General features: G+C 43.3%; 1 protein-coding gene across 1 annotated transcript; it reads right to left on the reverse strand.

Annotated features, from left to right (window-relative positions):
• Positions 1 to 7,080: 7,080 nt before the first annotated feature.
• NPBWR2 (neuropeptides B and W receptor 2) lies at positions 7,081 to 14,811 on the reverse strand. The gene is made up of 2 exons (XM_069952855.1): positions 14,737 to 14,811; positions 7,081 to 9,221 (listed from the first exon to the last, which is right to left on the reverse strand). The coding sequence occupies exon 2, from the start codon at positions 8,980 to 8,982 to the stop codon at positions 8,008 to 8,010; it is 975 nt and encodes a 324-aa protein (XP_069808956.1). The 5' UTR covers positions 8,983 to 9,221; positions 14,737 to 14,811; the 3' UTR covers positions 7,081 to 8,007.
• Positions 14,812 to 22,774: the final 7,963 nt, after the last annotated feature.

Genomic DNA, 22,774 nt, shown 5'->3' on the forward strand with positions numbered 1-22,774 from the left:
GGAGGTACTTACCATGTGTGCACAGGTGCTTCCTGCTAATTGGGGTCACATGGGTCTTACAAGGGGAGTGCTAGCATGCAGAAAAAGGAGAAAAGTAAAATACGGACATGGAGAGAAACGAGCAGCTGCACCTCACACCTATGGCTGACACTAATGCCTCTCGGCTATATTTAAAAACTGTCAGGATGTTAGTATACAATTTGTTCAAACCATATTGCCTCATGTACCACGTGCAGGTCTCCATGTTCACATTAATCCCTACACTAACCTCACACTGTGTCGGTCAGCGACCGCCAACCCAGCAAAGCTTGCGCAAGCAGGGAAGGGAGGCCATGTAATGGCCCTGCAATCAGACTGTCACAGGACCAAACCCCAAAGGGCCCCCCCAAACCGAGCAGGCGCCGCCGGCTGAGAAAGCTGTCACCAAGCAACACAAGAGTGAACAAGGTCTGTATTTCACATTTCTCTCCTTTAGTACTCCTCCTGGTAGGACCCATGTGACCCCCAATTAGAAGGAAGCACCTGTGCACACATGACAAGTACCTCCTATTTTTCCCATTCTAACTGCAGGAGCAATGGTGAGTAATAAGACAATGTTCACATTTGTGTTGCTTGGTGGCCTCTTTCTCTGCCGGCGGTGCCTGCTGGGTTTTTGGGGGGCCCTTGGAGTTTGGTCCTGTGACAGTGGGGTTACAGGGCCATTCTTTGGCCTCCCTTCCCTGTTTGTGCTCGCTTTGCGGGGTTAGCGGTCGCTGACTGACACAGTGTTGAGTTAGTGTAGGGACTCATGTGAACCAGGGGACCTGCACGTGGTACATGGGGCAATATGGTTTGATCAAATTATATACCAACATCCTGGCGTTGGTTTATAAATGTAGCCGAGAGGCATTAGTGTCAGCCATAGTTGTGAGGTGCAGCGCTCCTTTCTCTTCTGGTCCGTATTTTACGTTTCTCTTTTTTCTGAGTGTTAGTACTCCTCCTGGTAGGACCCATGTGAGCTCCAATTAACAGGAAGCACCTGTGCACACATGACAAGTACCTCCTATTTTTCCCATTCTACCTCAGGAGCAATGGTGAGTAGTAAGACCATGTTCACACTTTTGTTGCTTGGTGGCCTCTTTCTCCGCCGGCGGTGCCTGCTGGGTTTTGGGGGGGTCCTTTGGGTTTGGTCCTGTGACAGTGGGGTTGCAGGGCCATTCTATGGCCTCTCTTCCCTGTTTGTGCTCGCCCGGGGTTAGCGGTCGCTGACTGAAAAAGTGTTAAGTTAGTGTAGGGATTCATGTGAACCAGGGGACCTGCACGTGGTACATGAGGCAATATGGTTTGATCAAATTATATACCAACATCCTGGCGTTGGCTTTTTTATGTAGCCGAGAGGGATTCGTGTCAGCCATAGGTGTGAGGTGCAGCGCTCTGGTCTCTCCATGTCCGTATTATAGTAGTTATATTATTGTACATAGAAGGCAGTATTATAGTAGTGGTATTCTTATACATAGAAGGCAGTTTTATAGTAATTATATGCGAACATGGAGAGAAAGGAGCTGCTGCACCTCACACCTATGGCTGACACTAATGCTTCTCGGCTGCATTTAAAAACCAATGCCATGATGTTGGTATATAAATTGATCAAACCAAATTGCCTCATGTACCACGTGTGGGTCCCCCGGCCCCCAGGTGGGTATTGATCAAATTATATACCAACACTCTGGCCTTGTTTTTTTAATGTAGCCGAGAGGCATTAGTGTAAGCCATAGGTGTGAGGGGCAGCAGCTCCTTTCTCTCCATGTCTGTATTTGACTTTTCTCCCTTTTCTGAGTGGCTAACACTCCTCCTTGTAAGACCCATGTGACCCCAATTAGCAGGAAGCACCTCTGCAAACACGGTAAGTACCTCCTATTTCTCCCATTCTACATCCTGGTGCAGTGGTGAGTAGTAACACCTTGTTCACACTTGTGTTGCTTGGTGGCCGCCTTCACCGGCAGTGCCTGCGGGGTGTGGGGGGCCCAGGTGGTTGTAATAAGTTGTGTTTCTACCAGTTATACTTTGGTTTCATCTGACCATATGATATTCTCCCAAAATTAAGGTACGTGACGTACCGGAAATGCGTTGGCGTGAGTCTGAGGGAGCCTACAGATTGTCTCTGTTGCTTTTATGGATCACTAAAATAAAGCAATAATTTTGAGCACTGCATCGCTGAGCCCAGGTGATTTTCTTGGATATTCTCCCAATACTCTTTTGGATAAACCAAGCAAACTTCAGACGGGCCCGGACATGTACTGGTGTAAGCAGGGGGATGCGTCTGGCACTGCAGGAGTCCCTGGTGGTATAGTGTGTTACTTATAGTAGCCTTTGTTATGTTGGTCCCAGCTCTCTGCAGGTAATTTACTACTGTAGGTCCCCCTGTATGGTTTTGGTTTTTTTTGCTCACCGTTCTTGTGATTATTTTGACTAGGGATGAGCGAACTTTTAAAAAGTTCGGTTCGGTTCGATCCGGCGAACTTTCGTGAAGTTCGGATTCGTACGAACCGAACCTAAAACGAATCTTGCTATAATGGCTGAATAATTGCAGCTACAATAGTGGGAGTCTGATAGGGTATAGTTTCGCTTAGTTGCAGTTGCTATATCAATGAAAAAAGTGGAAAAAATCAAAGTGCAAAAATAGTGAAAAATTAGCCAAGGTGTAAGTGATTACACGGGACATAGGACACAAAGTTTCTTGGACCCAGTAGGGTGGAAAACAGACATTTGACAGTGGAACCAGCAGCAGTAATAGTACTGTATTGGACCCAGTGTGGTGGAGAACAGACAATTGACGGAGGAGGAAGAGGCATCACTTGATTGTACCCAGCCCAGTATGATTGAGAAAAGACTATTTGAGGAGGAAGAGGAGGCAGTACCTGATTGCACCCAGGCCCGTATGATTGAGGTCAGACTATTCATGAAGGAGGAGGAGGATGTTCAGCCTTGGAGTGGTGGCCTGAGAATCCTCGCTGATGATGTTGTTCACCGCACTTTAAAGAACACAGACGAGTAGGATGATGTCCTTGATGCCTGCTCACAGAGTTGCGTCCTCAAAAGGGATCAACAATTGGCAGGACATGTTCAAAGAAACCTGTGCACTATGAGGTTTATCACATGTGCCATACAAGCTGTATGACTCAGCCCTCCCTGCTGCACTGCAGAGAAAAGGTTCCTCCCTTTGTGGGCTACAACACTTCGCACCGTTATTTGACCTTGGGACAGCCATTCATATATCTCCTACCTAATGGTCCGGAGGAGCTCCTGCCCACTGTGGCTCCATTCACCCAGGTTCACAAAATGGAGGACAGCGTGAGAGCGCCGGGCCTGACATCGTTGGTAAGACACCGGGGCAGGTTGGACTGCAGTCAAAGCGGTGGATGGTTGCAAGCTGGTGGAGGCAGAACTTTTTCAGAACTGGCCCCCTAAAGCACAGGGGAGGTGACAGTGGCAAGAATGGGCTAACATTTTGGTGGTCTTCTGGGGGAATGTTGACCCAATGGGCAGTAACAGACATGTACTGCCCTTGCCCATAATTAAAGGACCAGACATCAGCATAATTAAAGGACCAGGCATCTTCAAAACTGTGCAGTGATAGGACAGCTGATGGGACTTTTTTTTTTCTGGGACATTGATAGGACTTTTTTTTTTTTAAACTTTTTTTGGTGTGGTTTACAAGGCCTGTTCTCCATACCATGTGGGGGCACCGTGCCCCGTACTTGTCTGTTTAATTGTTAAATGTGATCCCCCCTCTTGTTTTGTCCCTCATCCTGTCTCTGTTGTCTATGTCCCCTCTTGTCTGTTTCCCCCGGCACACCGGGGTGCATGTAGGTCACCAGTTGAGTGTCATGTTGAAGTGCCTTTTCTTTCCTTTACTATGGTGTGCTAAGTTTGTCTCATAGCCCAGTTTTTTTGAAGTTCGTTACGGGCCTGGTTCGTCCAACCTAGGTATTACTGGCTCTCCAGTTCGTTTCATTTCCTTTTATTATGAGCCCTGTGGCCTATTCAACGGCTCGATCATCCAGAATATATAGGTATATTACTTAGATGAACATGCGCTGAACCGATTTCTGTACCGTGCTCTGACTATACTTTGTGTATTTGTGTCTATATATATTGAAAATGTCAATAAACTCAGAGTTAACATAAACCTTCAAAAAAAAACAAAAACTTTTTTTGTTGCGGCTAAACAGGGTTCTCCTATTTTTCGGAACCAGAATTGTAAAGATATGAACTGAGGCAGCACCCAGGTATATCTGAGGAGACTGCTTTAAGGTCTCACCCTAACAGGGGTGACGGCACACATCTTGAGATTCACAGAAAATCAGGATAGAAGGCAATATAGGAGTAATAATCCCTTGTATCCTGGTCTAGTCTGTGAAAAAAGTACAATTTTGCGTCGCCGTTGTTATTTGTACCAGATTCGTAACAAACGTTCTCAAAGTCCGGTTCGGTGCGGAACCAAACTTTTTACAAAGTTCGTAACGAATCTGGTTCGCAACGGTTCGGTTCGCTCATCCCTAATTTTGACCCCACAGGGTGAGATTTTGAGTGAAGCCCCAGATCAAAGGAGATTATCAGTGGTCTTTTATGTCTTCCATTTTCTAATTGTTGCCCCCACAGTTGATTTCTTCACACCAGACCGCTTGCTTCAGTTTTCTCAGTCTGGTGCAGGGTTACAATCTTGTCTCTGGTGTCCTTCAACAGCACTTTGGTCTTTACCATAGTGAAGTTGGGAGTGTGACTGTTTGAAGATGTGGACCGGTACTCAAAACAAGTTCAAACAGGTGCCATTAGTACAGGTATTCAGTGGAGGATAGAGGAGTCTCTTAAAGAAGAAGTTACAGGCCAGTGAAAACCAGAAATCTTGCTTATAAGTGACCGAATATTTTCCACCATAATTTGCTAATAAATTCTTTGCAATTCAGACAATGTGATTTTCTGGATATGTTTTCTCATTTTGCCTTTCATAGTTGAGGTCTACCTATGATGTCAATTACACAGGGGCCTCTCTCATCTTTTTAAGCGCGAGAACCTGCACAGTTGGTGGCTGATTAAATACTTTATTCCCCACTGTATATTACATGGTTGGTCATTAATTTTTCCTTAAAGTGACTACTGTATGGATTTCCCTGGCAATAACACCCAGCTATTTTAGAAACCAGACCCATGTAAAGCAGATGTGTCTAAATGTGTCTCCACCACTGGAGATTTACTGTTAAAATAAACAGATAGGTATATTATAGAATACATAATAATAGACAGTTTCACCGTAGACTGTAGGCTCTTTTCCATTCTGTACCTGCAGCCAGGTCACTGGGCCGGCGTCAATAGAAATTTCTTGAAAAAAATAAAGTCCTCCTCATATGTATGTCCTCTGATGTCCTCTGTAAACTCCGAAACACCACATCCTGAGTCGTATCCCTATGATTTTCAAGATTCATATATATTATATGTTGACAAGTACTAAAAGCTCCATTTCTAGGCACAGACACAAAATGATAAGAACATGATGGACATAAAATTTTACAATATATCTAGATGTGCTTACCAATGGCTAGTGAAGGGACGTGACACATGGCTTTCTCTTTTTGGATCACAGGGGTTTACAGTAAATGATTACAGTCACTTAAACAAAATTTAGCAAAAATAAAAGCATAGTACATGAGAGTATAAGAAATGTTGCAGTATATTTTATTAGAAGAAAATATCTCTCCTTCTCTCGCCTACTTCGTAAACTCATGGTTCACACTGAATAAGTGCTAATAAGTCTACCTTGAGGTTTATCACCTAATTGAGGGAAAAGAAAGCTTATACACTGTGGATGGGACAAAGGTATTGAGACACAGAGAAGCTGCTAAAAAGTTCTAGTAAGTGTTAGATTCCCCTCAAGAGCTGGATTTACAGCTCGAACTGCTCAGTACTACACTATAATGTCTTCCATGCTGCTGTTGATCCTGATGGAGTGCTGTAGAGGTCTAAAGCTACAAGATCCCTTCTTCTGTGTGTCTACAGGAGACATCAAGTCTAAACATACTAGCTCAGGAAAAAATTAAAATTAAAGACATGGTGAAAATGCCAGATGCCAAGCGATTATCAGAAGTAGATCTGCTCTTCATATATACAAACACAGGAGAGCTTACCCTGAGACATCAGCTCAAACTGCAAGTGATGTGCGTTGATCGATTCTTACTTGGCAGGGGACAGGCACTGAAAAAATACCTATGGGGGCTTGCTCTATGCAATATTCAGGCCAAATCCTGCCTACTGATTGAATATGCAATTAATGGGTAATCTAGTGAACTATGGATGACTGCTAGGATGACACAGACCATAGCTGAGGCAATGAGTCATAGTACATATCAGAACTCACTTACCTGGTCAGCTTCCAGCGTACAAGGAGCAAGGCTCTGCAGCTGTTAATTCTCCAGGCTTGTGACTACACCGAGGGAGAGGTTCTGCCAGAGTTATGGGCATACAGCCGCTCTGGACAGGGCGGGTGTCACACGGGTCAATAGGAGGGCCAGGAGGCTGCACTAATCAGCTGCGGGGAAGCCATCCGGGCACTCCATTTAAGTCTCCTTAAAAATGTCAGCTATGCCTGTCACAGTTGTGGTTTTGCCCTCTACATTAGCAAACCATATATCTCTTAGCTATACTTTGTGCACCCTGACCTTTTATTCCCTGACTTTGACTTGTGTTTTCTGATTTTGTACCTTGCACCTGACATTGTCTTGTTTTACTGTATCTTCCCTCAGTTCTGTCTTGGTTCTGCTTTGCTCTCTTGGTTTTGCCGCCTGGCTTTGTCTGGTTTTGGTTCTGAGTCTTGGATTATACCTGGTTGGTTGTGATGTGGACTTTCTACTATTCTCCCCTGATGGCCCCAGCACTTAGCAGTGTAGGGATCGTCGCCCAGTTGGGGTCTGCCACCTAAGCGCTACATGATAACCATACAGTCATCATATCTGTAACAATTGTTACATTCATTAGTCGATAAACCTCTTTCTGCAAAAAAGAAATCGAAACTCTTCTTCTACAAAGATTATTTTATTAGGTGGCAGCTACTAAATCTATGCTGAACTCTCAATTGTCCATACACAAAGCTATGGAAAATAAAGGGACTGCATAAACCAATGGAAAACAGCAAAGGTGTTTTTTCTTATATCTCTTTATATGAGACACACTAAAAGCAGATCTCCAAGCCCCTCCCTTGTTGAGGCACATTCGCCAAAGTCTATGAGAGACAATTATTAAATAATCCTCTGTTCACAACTGGTGGTTTAGTTCCTTGTAGGTTATAATCATCCTGTAATTTCTGCAAAGTAAATCGAAATTCAGTTCACTGACGTCTAGCTGAGCCTGTGGTGGGCTTGTGCTAGTACATAGCTGCCAATCAGAACAAACAGAGCAGTAGCCGTTAACATGAGGGACAGACTCTGATCATTCTGAGAAAGGTCGCACACTGATATTGGAGTCACTGTTCATAGCTACTGTACAGTATGTCCTAATGGAGAAGAGCCAAAACGCAGTTGAAGGAAAATTGTAGCAGTGGCCACAATAGGACATTAGTGAAATGATAATCCAACTTTATGGTTTCAAACTAGGTAAAGAGTCTAACGACTTTTGAACTCCACTTTCTGGTGTGGTCAGGATGCTCATGGGCCACACATTCAACAGCATAACAATAAATAGAAAAACACAAGTGAAGTCTTTAAATGTTTGAACCTGTCTATCCTAGTGGGAGCTGAGAGCCCCAATCCATTCTCACCATTGCTGGAAGGGGCAACTTACAATATCTTATTTCATACTAGGGCAATGAAACAGAAATTTGGTTACAATTACTTTCATTCATTTCTCTCTTCTTTCAATTATTTTTACTTTTAGGTATAAGTTAAATTCGAGGAGTTATATTTCCTCAGGGACTTTATTTTGTTTAAAAAAATATTCTTTACGTTTTTTGAATATCCAGACCCTAAAGTCTTTCCAACCTCAAGTTGCTCTGCATTCCAATAGCTTTCGAAAGCTCTTCCTGAAGCTGTCATCCAGGAAGGCATAAAGGAACGGGTTGAGGCAGGAGTTGGCATAGCTCAGACTTGTGATGAAGTAAGAGATTCCAATAACCAAAGAGGTCTCCTGCAAGTCTGTAGTGAGAGACACAATGGTGGCCAGATGGAAAGGAGTCCAACAGAATAGGCAAACTGCTACGACGACAAAGACCATGATGGTGACTCTCTTCTTGGCCTTATCTAAGGCTTTGCCATTGGAATTCAATCTCATGTTCCGTAGTTTGTACAACATGACCATGTACAAGATGCAGATGGTGGAAACTGGGATTGCAAACCCCAGCAACAGGGTATAGATACGACTTGCCTTAAACCACAGCTTTTCTGGTTTAGGAAAGTTCAATCCACAGCTCTTAAACTCCATGTCATCCATGTAAACTCCAGCAAAAATGGTGAAAGGCAATACAATGACAATCACCAAGACCCAGACTAGAATGCTGATGATCTTTGCCGCCCTGTAGGTGCGATAAGGCATCCTCTTGGACCTAACAGTGGCCAGAACCACAAGATACCGGTCTATGCTCATGACAGTCAAGAAGAAGATGCTCGAAAATATGTTGTACAGATCTATAGACAAGATGATTTTACAAAGGACAACCCCAAAAGGCCAATAGTGTAGCAGGATCTCAGCAATGTTGATGGGAAGAACAAGAGTGAACAAGTCATCGGCAATCGCCAAGTTCAGGATGAAGAGGTTAGTGACAGTCTTCATCTTGGGGGCTTTAAGAATGACATAGATGACAGCGGTGTTCCCAGTTAGCCCCACCACACAAATCACAGAGTAGATGACAGGGAGAATGATGTAAAAGTCAGGGGGTAGCTCATTGTTAGTGATATGTGCATTAACATCACCAAGAATACAAGATATGTTGTGAGGACTCAGCAGGGACACATTCTCCATGGCTCTTTGCTTCAAATCCTGTTATTAGGACAGATGGGTAATCAGGTGAAGGCTCCACAGTTCATGGCTTTCCACATTTTTTCTTCTTCGTACTGTATATTAACCCATAGTATCCATCCAACAGCTAGTCATATAAAGGCATATATATTGTGTGAAAGCTCAAGCCGTGAAATATGCTGAGCTTCTGGGAAAGTGTCAGATATGTCTGACTATCCTCGGGGTGATTATCTGTTCAGCTTCTGAAAGCAAAGCGAAGCAAAAAAGAAAAAAAAAAATCAGACAAGATAAAAAGATTTAGACAACTTAATTATTTTTTTGCATCAGCAGAAGCTGCCTAATATATACAGTATATATAACAAAAGTGCATTTATGTGCATATGTCTAACTATGGAGGCACATGATCAGGGATGTGAGTAGTAGCAGCCATAGCAGCTTCTAGGTGGTCTGCCACATCAGGGAGCCCGGTGGCCCACTCCTGCAATACACTGGGCCCCATGAGCCACAAACAGATATCTTTATGAATCCTAGTGATGGCACTGTTGGACCCCGGAGACATAAGGTCTATGGGGGGGGGGGGGGGCATCACTGCTTTTATCTGCCTAAAGGCACGGCATTCCTTGTCCCAATCCTGGTATCCACTACCCTCTATGGTTCTGTCTGGGGATTTTGTTCCTATGACTCTCATATTGCAGGACTAAGGGTGGTATTACACGGGCCAATGGGGGCCCGATAATACCTATAAACGAGCACCAATCTGCTAGATCGGCACTCGTTTACTGGGCCTATTACACAGCCTGATTATTGTTTAACAAGGGCTGCAAGGACATTGTTACCGATGTCCTTGCAGCCCTTGCTTTAACTATATACATTACCTATCCACGCGGAGGTCCCAGCCTGTTATTGGCTGAGCGACCTGTCAGCTGACAGGCCGCTCTGAAGCTAGAGCGCGCGGGACCCGGGGAGAAGCGGACCACAGGAGCAGCCCCGGAGCGTGGATAGGTAATGTAGATCATCAGTCGCCGGCGCCCGACAATTATAGGTTCTAACCTATATCAACGATCAGCCGATGACAGCGATCATCGGCTGATCGTTGTCTTAATTACAAGGAGCAATAATCAGCTGAATCGGGCCGATTCGGTCGATTATCGTTTTCTGTAATAGTACCCTAAGGAGAGAAGGGAACTCCTTGAAACCAGTGCTAGGTGAGTATTAGTAGTTTATTGTTTCTGAATGGAGGAACAGGGGGGGGGGGGCATTATTACTGAATAGAGGAAAAGAGGGGCATTATTACTGAATGGAGGAACAGGGGGAAATTTTTAGGGAATGGAGTCACAGGGGGGCATTATAACTGAATTGAGGCAGAGGGGAAAGTTATTACTGAATGGAGGCACAGGGGGCCATTATTATTAATGGAGGCACAGGGGGCCATTATTACTGAATGGAGGAAAAGGGTACACTATTACTAAATGGAGGGACATCCATTATTACTAAATGGAGGATCAGGGGGACATTATTACTGAATGAAGTCACAGGGGGACATTATTACTGAATAGAGGAACAGGGGGAAATTTTTAGTGAATTGAGTCACATGGGGGCATTATAACTGAATTGAGGCAGAGGGGGGAGTTATTACTGAATGGAGGCACAGGGGGCCATTATTACTGAATGGAGGAACAGGGAGAAATTATTACTGAATGGAGGCACAGGGGGAATAATTACTGAATGGAGGCACAGGGGGCCATTATTACTGAATAGGGGAACAAGGGGGATTAATTACTGAATGGAGGCACAGGGGGCCATTATTACTGAATGGAGGTACAGGGTACACTATTACTAAATGGAGGAACAGGGGTAAATTATTACTGAATGGAATCTCAGGAGGCCATCATTACTGAAAGGAGGACAGGGGGAAATTTTTACTGAATGGAGGAACAGGGGAAATTATAACTGAATGGAGGGACAGCTATTATTACTAAACAGAGGATCAGAGGGGCATTATTACTGAATGAAGTCATAGGGGGACATTATTACTGAATGAGGAAACAGGGGTAATTATTACAGAATAGAGGAGCAGGGCCATTATTACTGAATGGAGGTACAGGGGGCATTATTACTGAATAAAGGAGTAGGGGTAATTATCACAGAATTGAGGAGCAGGGCCATTATTACTGAATAGAGGTACAGGGGGCATTATTACTGAATGGAGGTACAGGGGGCATTATTACTGAATGGAGGTACAGGGGGCATTATTACTGAATGGAGGTACAGGAAGTTATTATCACTGAATGGAGCAACGGAATGAAATATTATTGAGGGAAGGCACGGGGCATTACTTCTATGGGCACAGGGCCCTTACTGAGAGGCATCACAGGGAGCATTATTACTTAATGGAGGCACATTGGGGCATGATTATTGAATGGAGGAACATTGAGGCATTACTATAATGTGGAAGCACAGCTAGACATTACTTCTATGTGTATGCATGGGGAATATTACTACTGAATGGTGACAATATTATTATTTGGAATAAAAAAGGGGGAGCTTTTTTTTTTTTTTACTGAGTGGGGAATTATTACTGAATAGGGGTACAAGGGGCATTATATTCCTATATAGAGGTCGGGTTTGCTGCTCTATTTCTTATAATAATATTTATGTATGAGTGTGTTCAGGGTATTTAAGTTCAAGAATTCAATATGTAATCACACTCTGCTCTAGGTATCTCCCAATCACATTTCCTTCTATTGCTGTATGGAGATGTCAGCCCTCCTGATGGGCCAGATTTCCATATGATATGCTTATTTCTTTATGTCATAATGTTCTGAATCAAGAAGGGGGGGGGATCTTACAGAGAGCTTTTTAGGTGACAAGGCAGATGTGGTTTAAGCACAATTGGGGGAGATTAAGCAAACTGGTGCAATGGAAAAGTGGAGTTGCCCATAGCAACCAATCATTTTGACTTAAGATATCTACTTAGTTGCTGCAGACAACTGCTTCACTTTTTTTCCTGCAGCAGTTAATGCATTGTCCCTATTGTTCATGTTTTCGAAGCTGAAGAAAAAATGTCAGATATCACAGAAAATTCCTAGAGAGCCAAGGAATTCTATAAGAATCATCTAAGAAAAGCATTTAATCAACTTGATTCTCTTTGTGAGTAATGGAGAATGTCACTATGAAGATTATCTCACCATTGTATTCCTACATATTTTGCTCCTATAAGGGCTGACCTGTAGGATAAGCAGGTAAGATGGGATTGATAGGAGTCTGACCCTTGGGGCAGACCTATAGTAGCTCCAAACCCAAAATAACGTTGTCCAAGCAATGTTAAAAGGATTTTCCAGGATAAGAAAACCAGTGCCACACATGTCCTCTGGTTCAGAGCGGTACTACATGGCTCTATTCAAGAATGATGCTTAAAAAAGCAGCTATATTTTCTTATCCTGAATTACCCTTTTGGGGAATAAACACAAAGATATTTATAAAGCCAGGACATGTATTATGCTATACGTAGGTATAGCATAGGTATAGGAGAAAATAATTGGAGGAGCTGGGAAGTGCTTTCTGCATGTTATTGACTGGCTGATAACATAGAATAGTAGCATACAGTACATCATGACAAGCAGTGTATGTGTTCGGTTCAGTGATCCTCCCTGCTGTCCCCATTAGTCATACAGTCAAGTATCCAGATATTTACTAAACCTTGCCGTGTACCGATTAACATAATGATTAAATAACAGCATTCAGTAAAATGGTGGATAATATAAAAGAAGCTAAATTCTTAGTATATATATATATATATATATATATATATATATATATATATACACACACACTGGAGGAGTGTGATAAGTGTAGGTTGGATTCTGAAGTCACAGCAAATAGAAGAAAAGGGGAAATTCTCTGCTGGCCTTTTTAATTGCTGCTCCAGTATATATTCCCACTATTTCTAGTATATTCAGAGGTGTCAGCGCTGAGCTTCTGGTACAGAACAGAGTGCCATGAATAGTATGTGCCTCAGGTAGGCCAGCAAGTAAACTTACATCATTTTAAATAAGTTACATACAATCTAAATCATATAGTTAAAGGGGTTATCCAGCGAAAATCTTTTTCTTTCAAATCAACTGATATCAGAAAGTTATATAGATTTGTAATTTACTTCTATTAAAAAAATCTCAAGTCTTCCCATACTTATTAGCTGCTGTATGTCCTGCAGGAAATGTTGTTTTATTTTCAGTCTGACACAGTGCTCTCTGCTGACATCTCTGGCCGAGACAGGAACTCTGTCTCGATTTTCTATGAATCCCCATAGAAAACCTCTCCTGCTCTGGACAGTTATGCAGGACATACAGCAGCTAATAAGTATGAGAAGACTTGAGATTCTTTTTAATAGAAGTAAATTACAAATCTATATAACTTTCTGACACCAGTTGATTTGAAATAATTTTTTATTTCGCTGGACAACTCCTTTAATGGCACATCCTTCCTACCTATAGCCTGCGGAGCTCCTTGCACGGTACTAGCCCTATCACACTGGAATGCAGCAGAGCTGTAGTCAGCATTTCACTGCTTCTGCTGAGCACTCTGACAACAATTGCTATAAGCTATATCGTATGTGTCACATGTTATGTGTTCCTCTGTTTAGCATCTTGTTCTATCTGTATATTCTCCTCTGTCTTCAATGCTATTAATACTTTTCTTTCACCCTTTCTGTTATCCTGTAGGATGTCTCCCAATCATGTATACAACTAGCTCCCTCCATTCTGGTATACACCCAACTTCTGTGCCTTCCAGTGCAGACATCTTCTCAATTACTTATTTTAAATTCTTTATTTATGGGATTTTTTTACTATGACAAGTCACAGTAACAAACAAAGGCTACCAAAGAAGAAGTTGGGAAACCATAGACACTGTACATTGCCTATAGAGTAGCCAGAAATGTAACATGTCTTAACTAAAGGAAAGCGGCTCTTAAATTGTTCACTGTGCCTTCCATTGTCTTCTATTATAGACCCTTGTACTTCGTAGCCTCTTCCTATAACTCGTCTATGGTGCCTTCCAGCCTTTGCCATGTAGAAAGCCTTCATCTCAGCTAACTTCTGCTCCCCCACACATGCTTTCCTCTCTGCGGATTCTCATTCAGCTTGCTTTCCTCTCTGCTTCCATAACACTCCTCTTCTTCTATGCCCATCACTAGGTCCCACCATCTGGTAGGGTATAGCATATATTTACTTATATCTATATACATAGTTTCATCTTCTGCTCAATCATCTCCAAATCTTTTGTGCTACTTTTTCCTTCTCGGTTCTTCCCTTCCTACTTCATCCATTGCAGCACCTCCTTTTCCTTTTCTTTATAGAACCTAGTCTTCTCACTCTGTAAAACCCTTCAACTGCAGCTCTCACTGAAGACCCCCCATCTACTCTCTCCCTCTATCCTTGTAGGGACCCCTTCTGCTCCATCCATGACTACACCATAGTTGGGCTTTAGCCTCTTTCCTACCCAGTTATTGCTCTTATTACACAGAATTCCCCATTTGCACTTTGCCATGCAGACTCTTATCTCAGCTTTCCAGTCTTTGCAGACTACAGCCTCCTCTTCTCTGCTGCTTCTCTGCTATTCTGAATAATGTTGCTATTTTTTTTTGGCATGTAGACATTTTCTTATCTCCTCTGTAGAGTGAGCCGGTGATCTACCCTGGTCTATGTTCCCACCCCACAGTGACCCCCAGCCCCCCTACAGCCCCTGGCTGATCCATACCTTGTGCTCTGTGCAGTCTCTGCTTCTCCTCCTGCGCTCTGCTCAGTCTTTCTCTCCTCCACAAGAGTTGTGCTTGGGAGGAGGATCTGTCATCGCTCGGTGACGTTGTATAAGCTTCTGCATGTCTCTGCTCACAGGCTGCACAAGTTTAATGAAACTTACTGTAGGTTTGTGAAGGAGGAGCCCATGAATGACAAGCAGCATTCAGACAGATACAGACAAGCAGCTGGAAAAAATTTTTGATCATGACAAAAAAGGATGATGTCTTATAACTTGCGTACAAGGCTAACATTACAAATCCATTACAGACGCCTGTTTTTAGACCAGATGGACTTATACCAGATGAGCACAACTCTCTCATGCTCAAGTCCTATTGTTCCACATTAGAATACCGGTGGGTGGAGAAGTTGGATGCAGCCCTAAGGAGCAACCAAAATAGTCAGTGTAGCATTCCAGGTCAACCAAACATATGACTTGAAATCAGAGGTATGCAAAACAGGAGTCCGTGGAGCCTCGGTTGTGAGTCTCAAAACACGGAATAGCCAGATATCTCTAGCCTGTTGCCACGGGGTGCCTCCATTATAGGGAGAGCACCACACCACCCTGGTAAATAGCCCCTTAAGTCCCACTCGGTTGCGAGTATTGGAACATAAATAGGGAAACACCAGGGTGGCCCCTTTTTGTCAATGTTTAACTCAAGGTGCGAGTATTGCGATCATGACAAGGGGCTATTTACCAGGGTGGTGTGGTGCTCTCCCTATCATGGAGGCACCCCGTGGCAACAGACTAGAGATATCTGGCTATCCCGTGTTTTGAGACTCGCGACCGAGGCTCCACGGACTCCTGTTTTGTATATTTAAATTTTTGGGGGCATCAGTGGAGACTCTTGATTGAGTACTTCATTGGAATTTTTTTCACTGTTCTCCTTGAGTTCAGTGATTACTGTGTTATGTTGGTTGATTTGTCATTGCCCCAACTAGCCAGAATCCTACCCCACACTGACGAGGGGCAAAACCCCCGAAACGGCTGTCTGTGGATGGAAGCCTGCCTTGGCAAGCCCTTGTCATGATCGCAATACTCGCACCTTGAGTTAGACATTGACAAAAAGTGGCCACGTTAGTGTTTCCCTATTTATGTTCCAATACTCGCAACCGAGTGGGACTTAAGGGGCTATTTATCAGGGTGGTGTGGTGCTCTCCCTATCATGGAGGCACCCCGTGGCAACAGGCTAGAGATATCTGGCTATCCCGTGTTTTGAGAATCGCAACCTAGGCTCCACGGACTCCTGTTTTGCATATTTAAATTTTTGGGGGCATCAGTGGAGACTCTTGATTGAGTACTTCATTGGAATTTTTGAGTTCAGTGATTACTGTGTTATGTTGGTTGAAATCAGAGGTGTAGCTAACTTTTCCTGCACCCGGGGCAGAGGTTCCGTTTGCCCCCCCCCCCCCAAACACATAAACTTCTCGGCACCGTAACTGCGCACGAGACTGAAGGCCACTATACGATACCTGCTATTCTCTACCAGCAATAAACCAGAACCATGGTGCAGAAATAAATTAGTTGGTTGCAACACTACCATACTACTCTAGATTACAGTGTGTTATTTTCTGGCAAGACCAGTATTTGCAATAAAACCAGTATCAAATTAATACCACCTTAACATGACCACTGACCTGACGACCATACTGCCATAGTGTTACTGAATAAAATCCTATAGTATTCTAAGACAACTACCCCTCCTATACAATGACCATATACTGGTAGATACAAGCTCTACACTGTACAAATGATGACGTTGACTTATATCCAGTGACTCACAAGTGACGTCTTCTCTTATCAGAGTCACACACTTTTTTTTTTATTTTCCATCTGTGCCAGGTCATGACTCTTCTTAACAGAATTTGCCAGAAATATCTTAGTTTCCTTACTCCAGCACATATAGTGTTAGGGCTCCTCTGTACCCCATATAGTTGCTAAGCCTCCTCTGCCCCCTGTCTGTAACAGGTTCTCTCTGAGCCCTCATATACTAGATGGGTTTCTTTTTATCGCATAGAGTACTTAGGTCCCCTCTGTGCCCCCATATAGTAATTTGGCCCACCCTATGTATCCATTTATTAGGGCGTCCCCCTTTCGGGTGTCCCTAATTAAAAAGGAAGGCATCCTCTGTGCATCCATAAAGTAGTGAAAGCACACCTGTCAGGACAGATGCTGCCGGACTAAAAGTTTGGGTATTCTTGGCAAAGCGCCATGTATGACAAAAATGCACGCAACCTCATTGGATCACATGTGGTGTGTTTCCAAGGATACATTGACTTCCAGATTAGGAGTCGACATTGCTGCTAGTCCGGCAGCATCTGTCCTGACAGATACTCTTTAAATCCCTTTGTGCCCCTTTAAATCCCTTTCTGCCTCCATTTAGCCCCCTGTATGTTGTATCCTGTAGGTAGCCCCCTGTAAATGTTAAGCCCCTGTAGTTAGTACCCCAGTAAATGTTAAAGTTATGCCCCTGTAGTTAGTACCCCAGTGAATGTTAGGCCCCTGTAGTTAGTACCGCAGTAAATGTTATGCCCCTGTAGGTAGCCCCCTGTAAATGTTAGGCCTGTATACATAGTACGCCAGTAAATGTAAAGCCCCTGTAGGTACTCCCCCTCTGTAGCTAGTGCCCCAGGAAATGTTAGACTCCTGTAGGTAGTCCCCTTGTAGGTCCTATACACAGTCTATTCACCTCAACACTTCTAAGGAACAGTGGAGTCAGCAGTGCTGATACACAATATATATATATATATATATATATATATATATACAGGGGCGGTCTTGGCATTTCTGGGGCCCCAAGCGAAGTTATGTCTGGGCCCCCCCCCCTCGACACCTGTTCCAAAATAATAGACCGCTGTGTGTTGCCCCCCAGTAGTATATACCCCTTGTGCGCTACCGCCAGTAATATATACTCCTTGTGTGCTGCCCCCAATAGTATATACCCCTTGTGTCCTGCCCCCAGTAGTATATACCCCTTGTTTGCTTCCCCCAGTAGTATATAGACCCCTGTGTGTTCCCCCAGTTATATATAGCCCCCCGTGTGCTACCCCAGAAGTATATAGACCTCCTGTGTACTGGCCCAGTTGTATATAGACCTCCTGTGTACTGGCCCAGTTGTATATAGGCCCCCTGTGTACTCCCCCACTAGTATATAGGCCAGGTTGCTCAGCTCTGTATGGCAGAACAAGATGTAAGCCATCTAACAGTTTTACAGAGTCATTTAGACATCACAGGAAACAAAGTGCATCATGGGAAACCCCAAACCAGGAAGTAAACAAAAAATTAAGCAAGCAACTGGAGCTTCAAGGACCTGCAAAAAGCGGGAAATTAAAACAGAGACAGACTCTGGAGGGATGATAAATGTAAAAACTATGTTTATGATTGATTGTTTTTTTTCCATCAATGCCAGAGTACCCCTTTAAGTGGGATCTGAAATTTTGGTTAAATAGACTGCCTGGGAGTTGCCGTGTGATCAGCATTACCAGGCTTTATCGCAGGGGTTTTTCTTGTCATAACCAACCTGATGAAGCCTGGTAAGGCTGATCATATAATAGACATTCTTTAGTCCCAACTAGGCTGTAAGTATGTAAACAAAGAAATGTAACAAAATTGCCAATATATAAACTTAGGGGGAATTTTATCAAACATGGTGTACAGTGAAACTGTCTCAGTTGCCCCTAGCAACCAATCAGATTCCTCCTTTCATTCCTCACAGACTCTTTATAAAATTAAAGGTGGAACTCTGTGATTAGCCAACAAATTAGCTCACTTATCGATTTACTGCTTAGACCATATGACCCTATGAATCGTTTGTTTTCAGCATACCTCCCCAAGCAAACAGCGATGTGTTGTGACAATAATGCAAGTGAACGGTTATATGAACAATCCTGTGATCCTTCTATAAAGGACACAGAGGGGCCCTAACTACTATACGGTGGAATGTGGAGGAAATAACTATTATTTGGGGGCAGAGAGGAACCTCATGCTATATGGGGATACAGAGGGGTCTTACTATTAAATGGGGAAGGCCTAACTACCATATAGGAGAACATCAAGGACTTAGGACTATGAGGGGCACAGTGAGAACCTGACATATATTGGGGCACGGAGGACCCCAGCTCTTATGTACACATATTGTCCTTACCACTATGTTAGGGGCACAGAAGGGGCCTAATTTCTGTAGGGGGCAAGGAGGGAGCCTAACGTCTATATGGGGGCTTAGCCACTATAGGAGGGCATAGAGGAGCCTACCTAGTATTTAAGGGCCCAAATTGGACCTTACATTATATTAGGGCACAAAGTGGCCACTATTACTAAGGGGGCAATACATATAGGGAGTTTGTATAGAGGTTAGAATGGTGCTAGAGTAAGGAGCCTAAAATGTTTGTATAGTGGATTTTGCACAAACGTGTCATCGGCAGGAAAAGTCATAATGTTAAGTTGGAGCATAAACAGTAGAGTGAAAAAGTCCAATTAGAGATTACCTCTGATTAACTCTCAGAAGATGTCACCTGTGGGTCACTGGATATACCTGCACTGTTATCATTTTATACAGTCTGCTAAGCCAGTGTATGATTATATTTACCAATAGTATAGTGGATGATATTAGTCATGTGGTGGTAATGGTGGTGGTCAAATTGTGGTGATAATATTGTTTTTTAACATACTGGTAATCCTGGTCTTGGTATTCTTGATTTGGTTAGTAATAGTATGACGGTAATATGTATTTTGATAATATCTTAATCTCTCATATAAATATACAATACAAATATTGTTTTATTATTGCCCACTTGTAGACAGTGAGCCTCCTACCACACATAATCAATAGTTCTGAATACAACATTTACTGAAGTCACACGCCCCTTAATAAAGCACATCTAAGGGAAACGCGTGTCGGGGTACGGGAGCCACATTGCAAACATGGATTAGCATAATGGCTCATAGATTACCCTAGAGTACCGTGTATTGGCTACATAGAGTGTTTTGTCCTATATACAGTAGGAAGCCATGTATTATTGGTATTGCAATTACATAGGGCCGTGACAGTCTGCTTGCTGATTTGATCATGTGCTGGTAATAGTGCTGCCGTGGATCTTTATTTTTACTGGACCCCTTAACAAAAATGTATTTAATTTTAATTATGTGAATAAAATTTGTAATTTTGGTTTTCTAAGCTTGTTGTTACTATGTATGATTAGCATTTACTAAAGGTACAGTATACATCCCTCAGTATATGCTGGCAGTTGAATTGTCCTTACAAATGTACAGTGAATTCCTCTGATAACCACTGGCACTGTAGAAATAATTATTGATGGACCTTTAGGACTGGTGGTTGGATGATTTGAAGTTTTTGGACCACCAATTGCAGCCACAAAGAACCCTGTTACCAGCCATCTGTTCACCTTTTTATACTATAGCATTAATTAAAGGGTTGTTCTCTCGGAAACTACAACTACTTGCCAGGGAGCTTCATAACTTTAGCCCATTTTGAGTTGTAGTTTGGCTAAAAGCTTGTTATTTACAATGGTGTTATGGACTCAGATACAGATTAAGCCATGCTGAAGGACTGGATCAGCATGTCATTTCTCACTGTTTCTTTATTGATGGCCCCCAGGACCAGTTTCACTGGTGGGCCCTTTGTACCCCAGTCCCACACTGGGCTTAACAAACCACAGTAAAAAAGAAGTAATTTCTGCAATGAAGGGACTATTGTAATCATCAAAGCAAACATGTCTCTATTACATACAATAAAAAGAGTAAGTAGGGATTCAGCTCACCTAGATGTAGTCTTCCTTGCAGCAATCACAAAGGGTGGAGGGTGCACGGATGTCCAGGCACTGATTACTGAGCGTAGGTGAAAAGGAAAAGTGGTGGATTCCGGCACTCCAGACGTGAGGCTAAAACTTAACTTTTAATAAATATGCATTAAAATCAGATGTCACTAGACAGACCAGGTCTGTCTAGTGACATCTGATTTTAATTCATCTGATTTTAATGCATATTTATTAAAAGTTAAGTTTTAGCCTCCCGTCTGGAGTGCCGGAATCCACCACTTTTCCTTTTCATGTCTCTATTATAGCCTAGGGCATAAAGTCCCTATTACACGGAATGATTATCTTCCGTATTTGGCCGATAATTGTCCCGTGTAATAGAAGGCAACGATCAGCCGACATGAATAATTTTGGCTGATCGTTGCTGTTGTTTGTCTTTCAACATGTTGAAAGACAAACCACTGTGATAGCAGCGATCTGCTGCTGTCGCTCCGTGGAACAGGATCAGTGTCAGCAGACTGCTGCTATCCTCTATGGGCTGCCCAGATGCTCTAGCGATCACCCGGGCAGCCCCCCTGCAGTCACCTGCTCTCTGCCGCCGCGTGTAATAGTGGCGGCAGAGAGCAGGAAACGAGGAACAAACGAGCGCTGACAGCACTCATTTGCTCCTCCAATCGCCCTGTGTAAAAGGGGCTTTATCGAGTTACACATTCATCTCTAGTCTCTACATGTCCTTACTCTGAGAGCTTTAGATCTTTTAATCTGGAGTTCAAATTTCCTCTTCACTGTAATGGGACTGTATTGCACAAGTTTCCAACTTAGAGCACCACAGAGTTAAAAATGACAAGGCTAGGGCCCAAAGGTGTAAAGAAAACACTTTATTCTAACAATCACTGGTGGTGACAGGGCACAGTCCCCTACTCTATATGTTACTTTCCTTGATATGGATGCATCAGTTTTTGCGTAACTGTGTTGTGACTTTGGTCCAGTCATTGGGGGCCCATTGCCCAACTTTGACAACCCTCTTAAATAATTTTATAGCCCAATTATACTCAGATTATAATGGGTCTGCACCTTCATCACTAATGCATATGAAGACTTTGAAAAGTGCAGATGTCCCATATACCAAGTAATCCCCCTCTGCTCAGTGGTTAACATTGTTACCTTGCAGTGCTTAAAGTGACTCTGTTCCCACAATCTTACCCCCCAAACCACTTGTACCTTCAGATAGCTGATTTAATCCATAATCTGTCCTGGGGTCCATTCGGCAGGTGATGCAGTTATTGTCATAAAAACAACTTTTAATCCTGCAGCGCTGTGTCTAACGGCCGGGGCTTACATTTGTATATGCATTAGGCTGGCACCACCCCTCCGTCCTTCCCACCCTCCTCATCATTAGGAATGCTCCAGGCAGATTGCTTCCTATTGCCCACCTGTGTGTATAATGAACATGGGCTGGATCGTTAAGCCACCTGTGCAAAGCTCAAACAGCAGTTAATGTTCCTGGATCATTCCTAATGGTGAGGAGGGTGAGGAGGAAGGACGGAGAGGTGGTGCCAGCCTAATGCATATACAAATGTAAGCCCTGGCCATTAGACACAGAGCTTAAGGATTAAAAGTTGTTTTTATGACAATAACTGCATCACCTGCGGAACGGATCGGACCCCAGGATAGATCTTGGATTAAAAGCAGCTATCCGAAGGTACAAGTGGTTTTGGGGGGGGGGGGGGCAGATTGTGGGTACAGAGTCGCTTTAAGTACTGGACTCGAATCTGACCAATGGCCATTCCTGCATGTAGTTTGTATTTCTCTGCCCCTTCTCAAGCCCCCAAAATATACTGATTGTGAGCCCCAACTGGGGGTGGGACTGAAACAAGTTAAAAATACAATAAGAGAATTCATTCATATTAGACCTTTTCAAAGGAAACCAATTATCTACATAGCATATGCTGGGACTGTTGGGTGCCTAGAGAAAGCCAACGAAGGGGGGGGTTTACAAATATCATGCGGATGGTGCTCTTACTGGAATTAAGCCCAGGTCACTAGCATTAAAAGCGGCAGTGTAACCACGGTCCCGCCAGCTGATTTGCTAACAAGCACAAGCCCTTTGTAAGGGTTGAAGTCCAGGACACGTTATCCTTTATTTGCATACATAGTGCTCCCTCCTAAGTGGCCTGTTCTGCCCTTGCTTTAGTCTTGAAGAGGGTGCCTTGTGGCTAAGACCCGGC

The sequence above is a fragment of the Dendropsophus ebraccatus genome, chromosome 14 (assembly GCF_027789765.1).
Source record: "Dendropsophus ebraccatus isolate aDenEbr1 chromosome 14, aDenEbr1.pat, whole genome shotgun sequence".
NCBI lineage: Eukaryota > Metazoa > Chordata > Amphibia > Anura > Hylidae > Dendropsophus > Dendropsophus ebraccatus.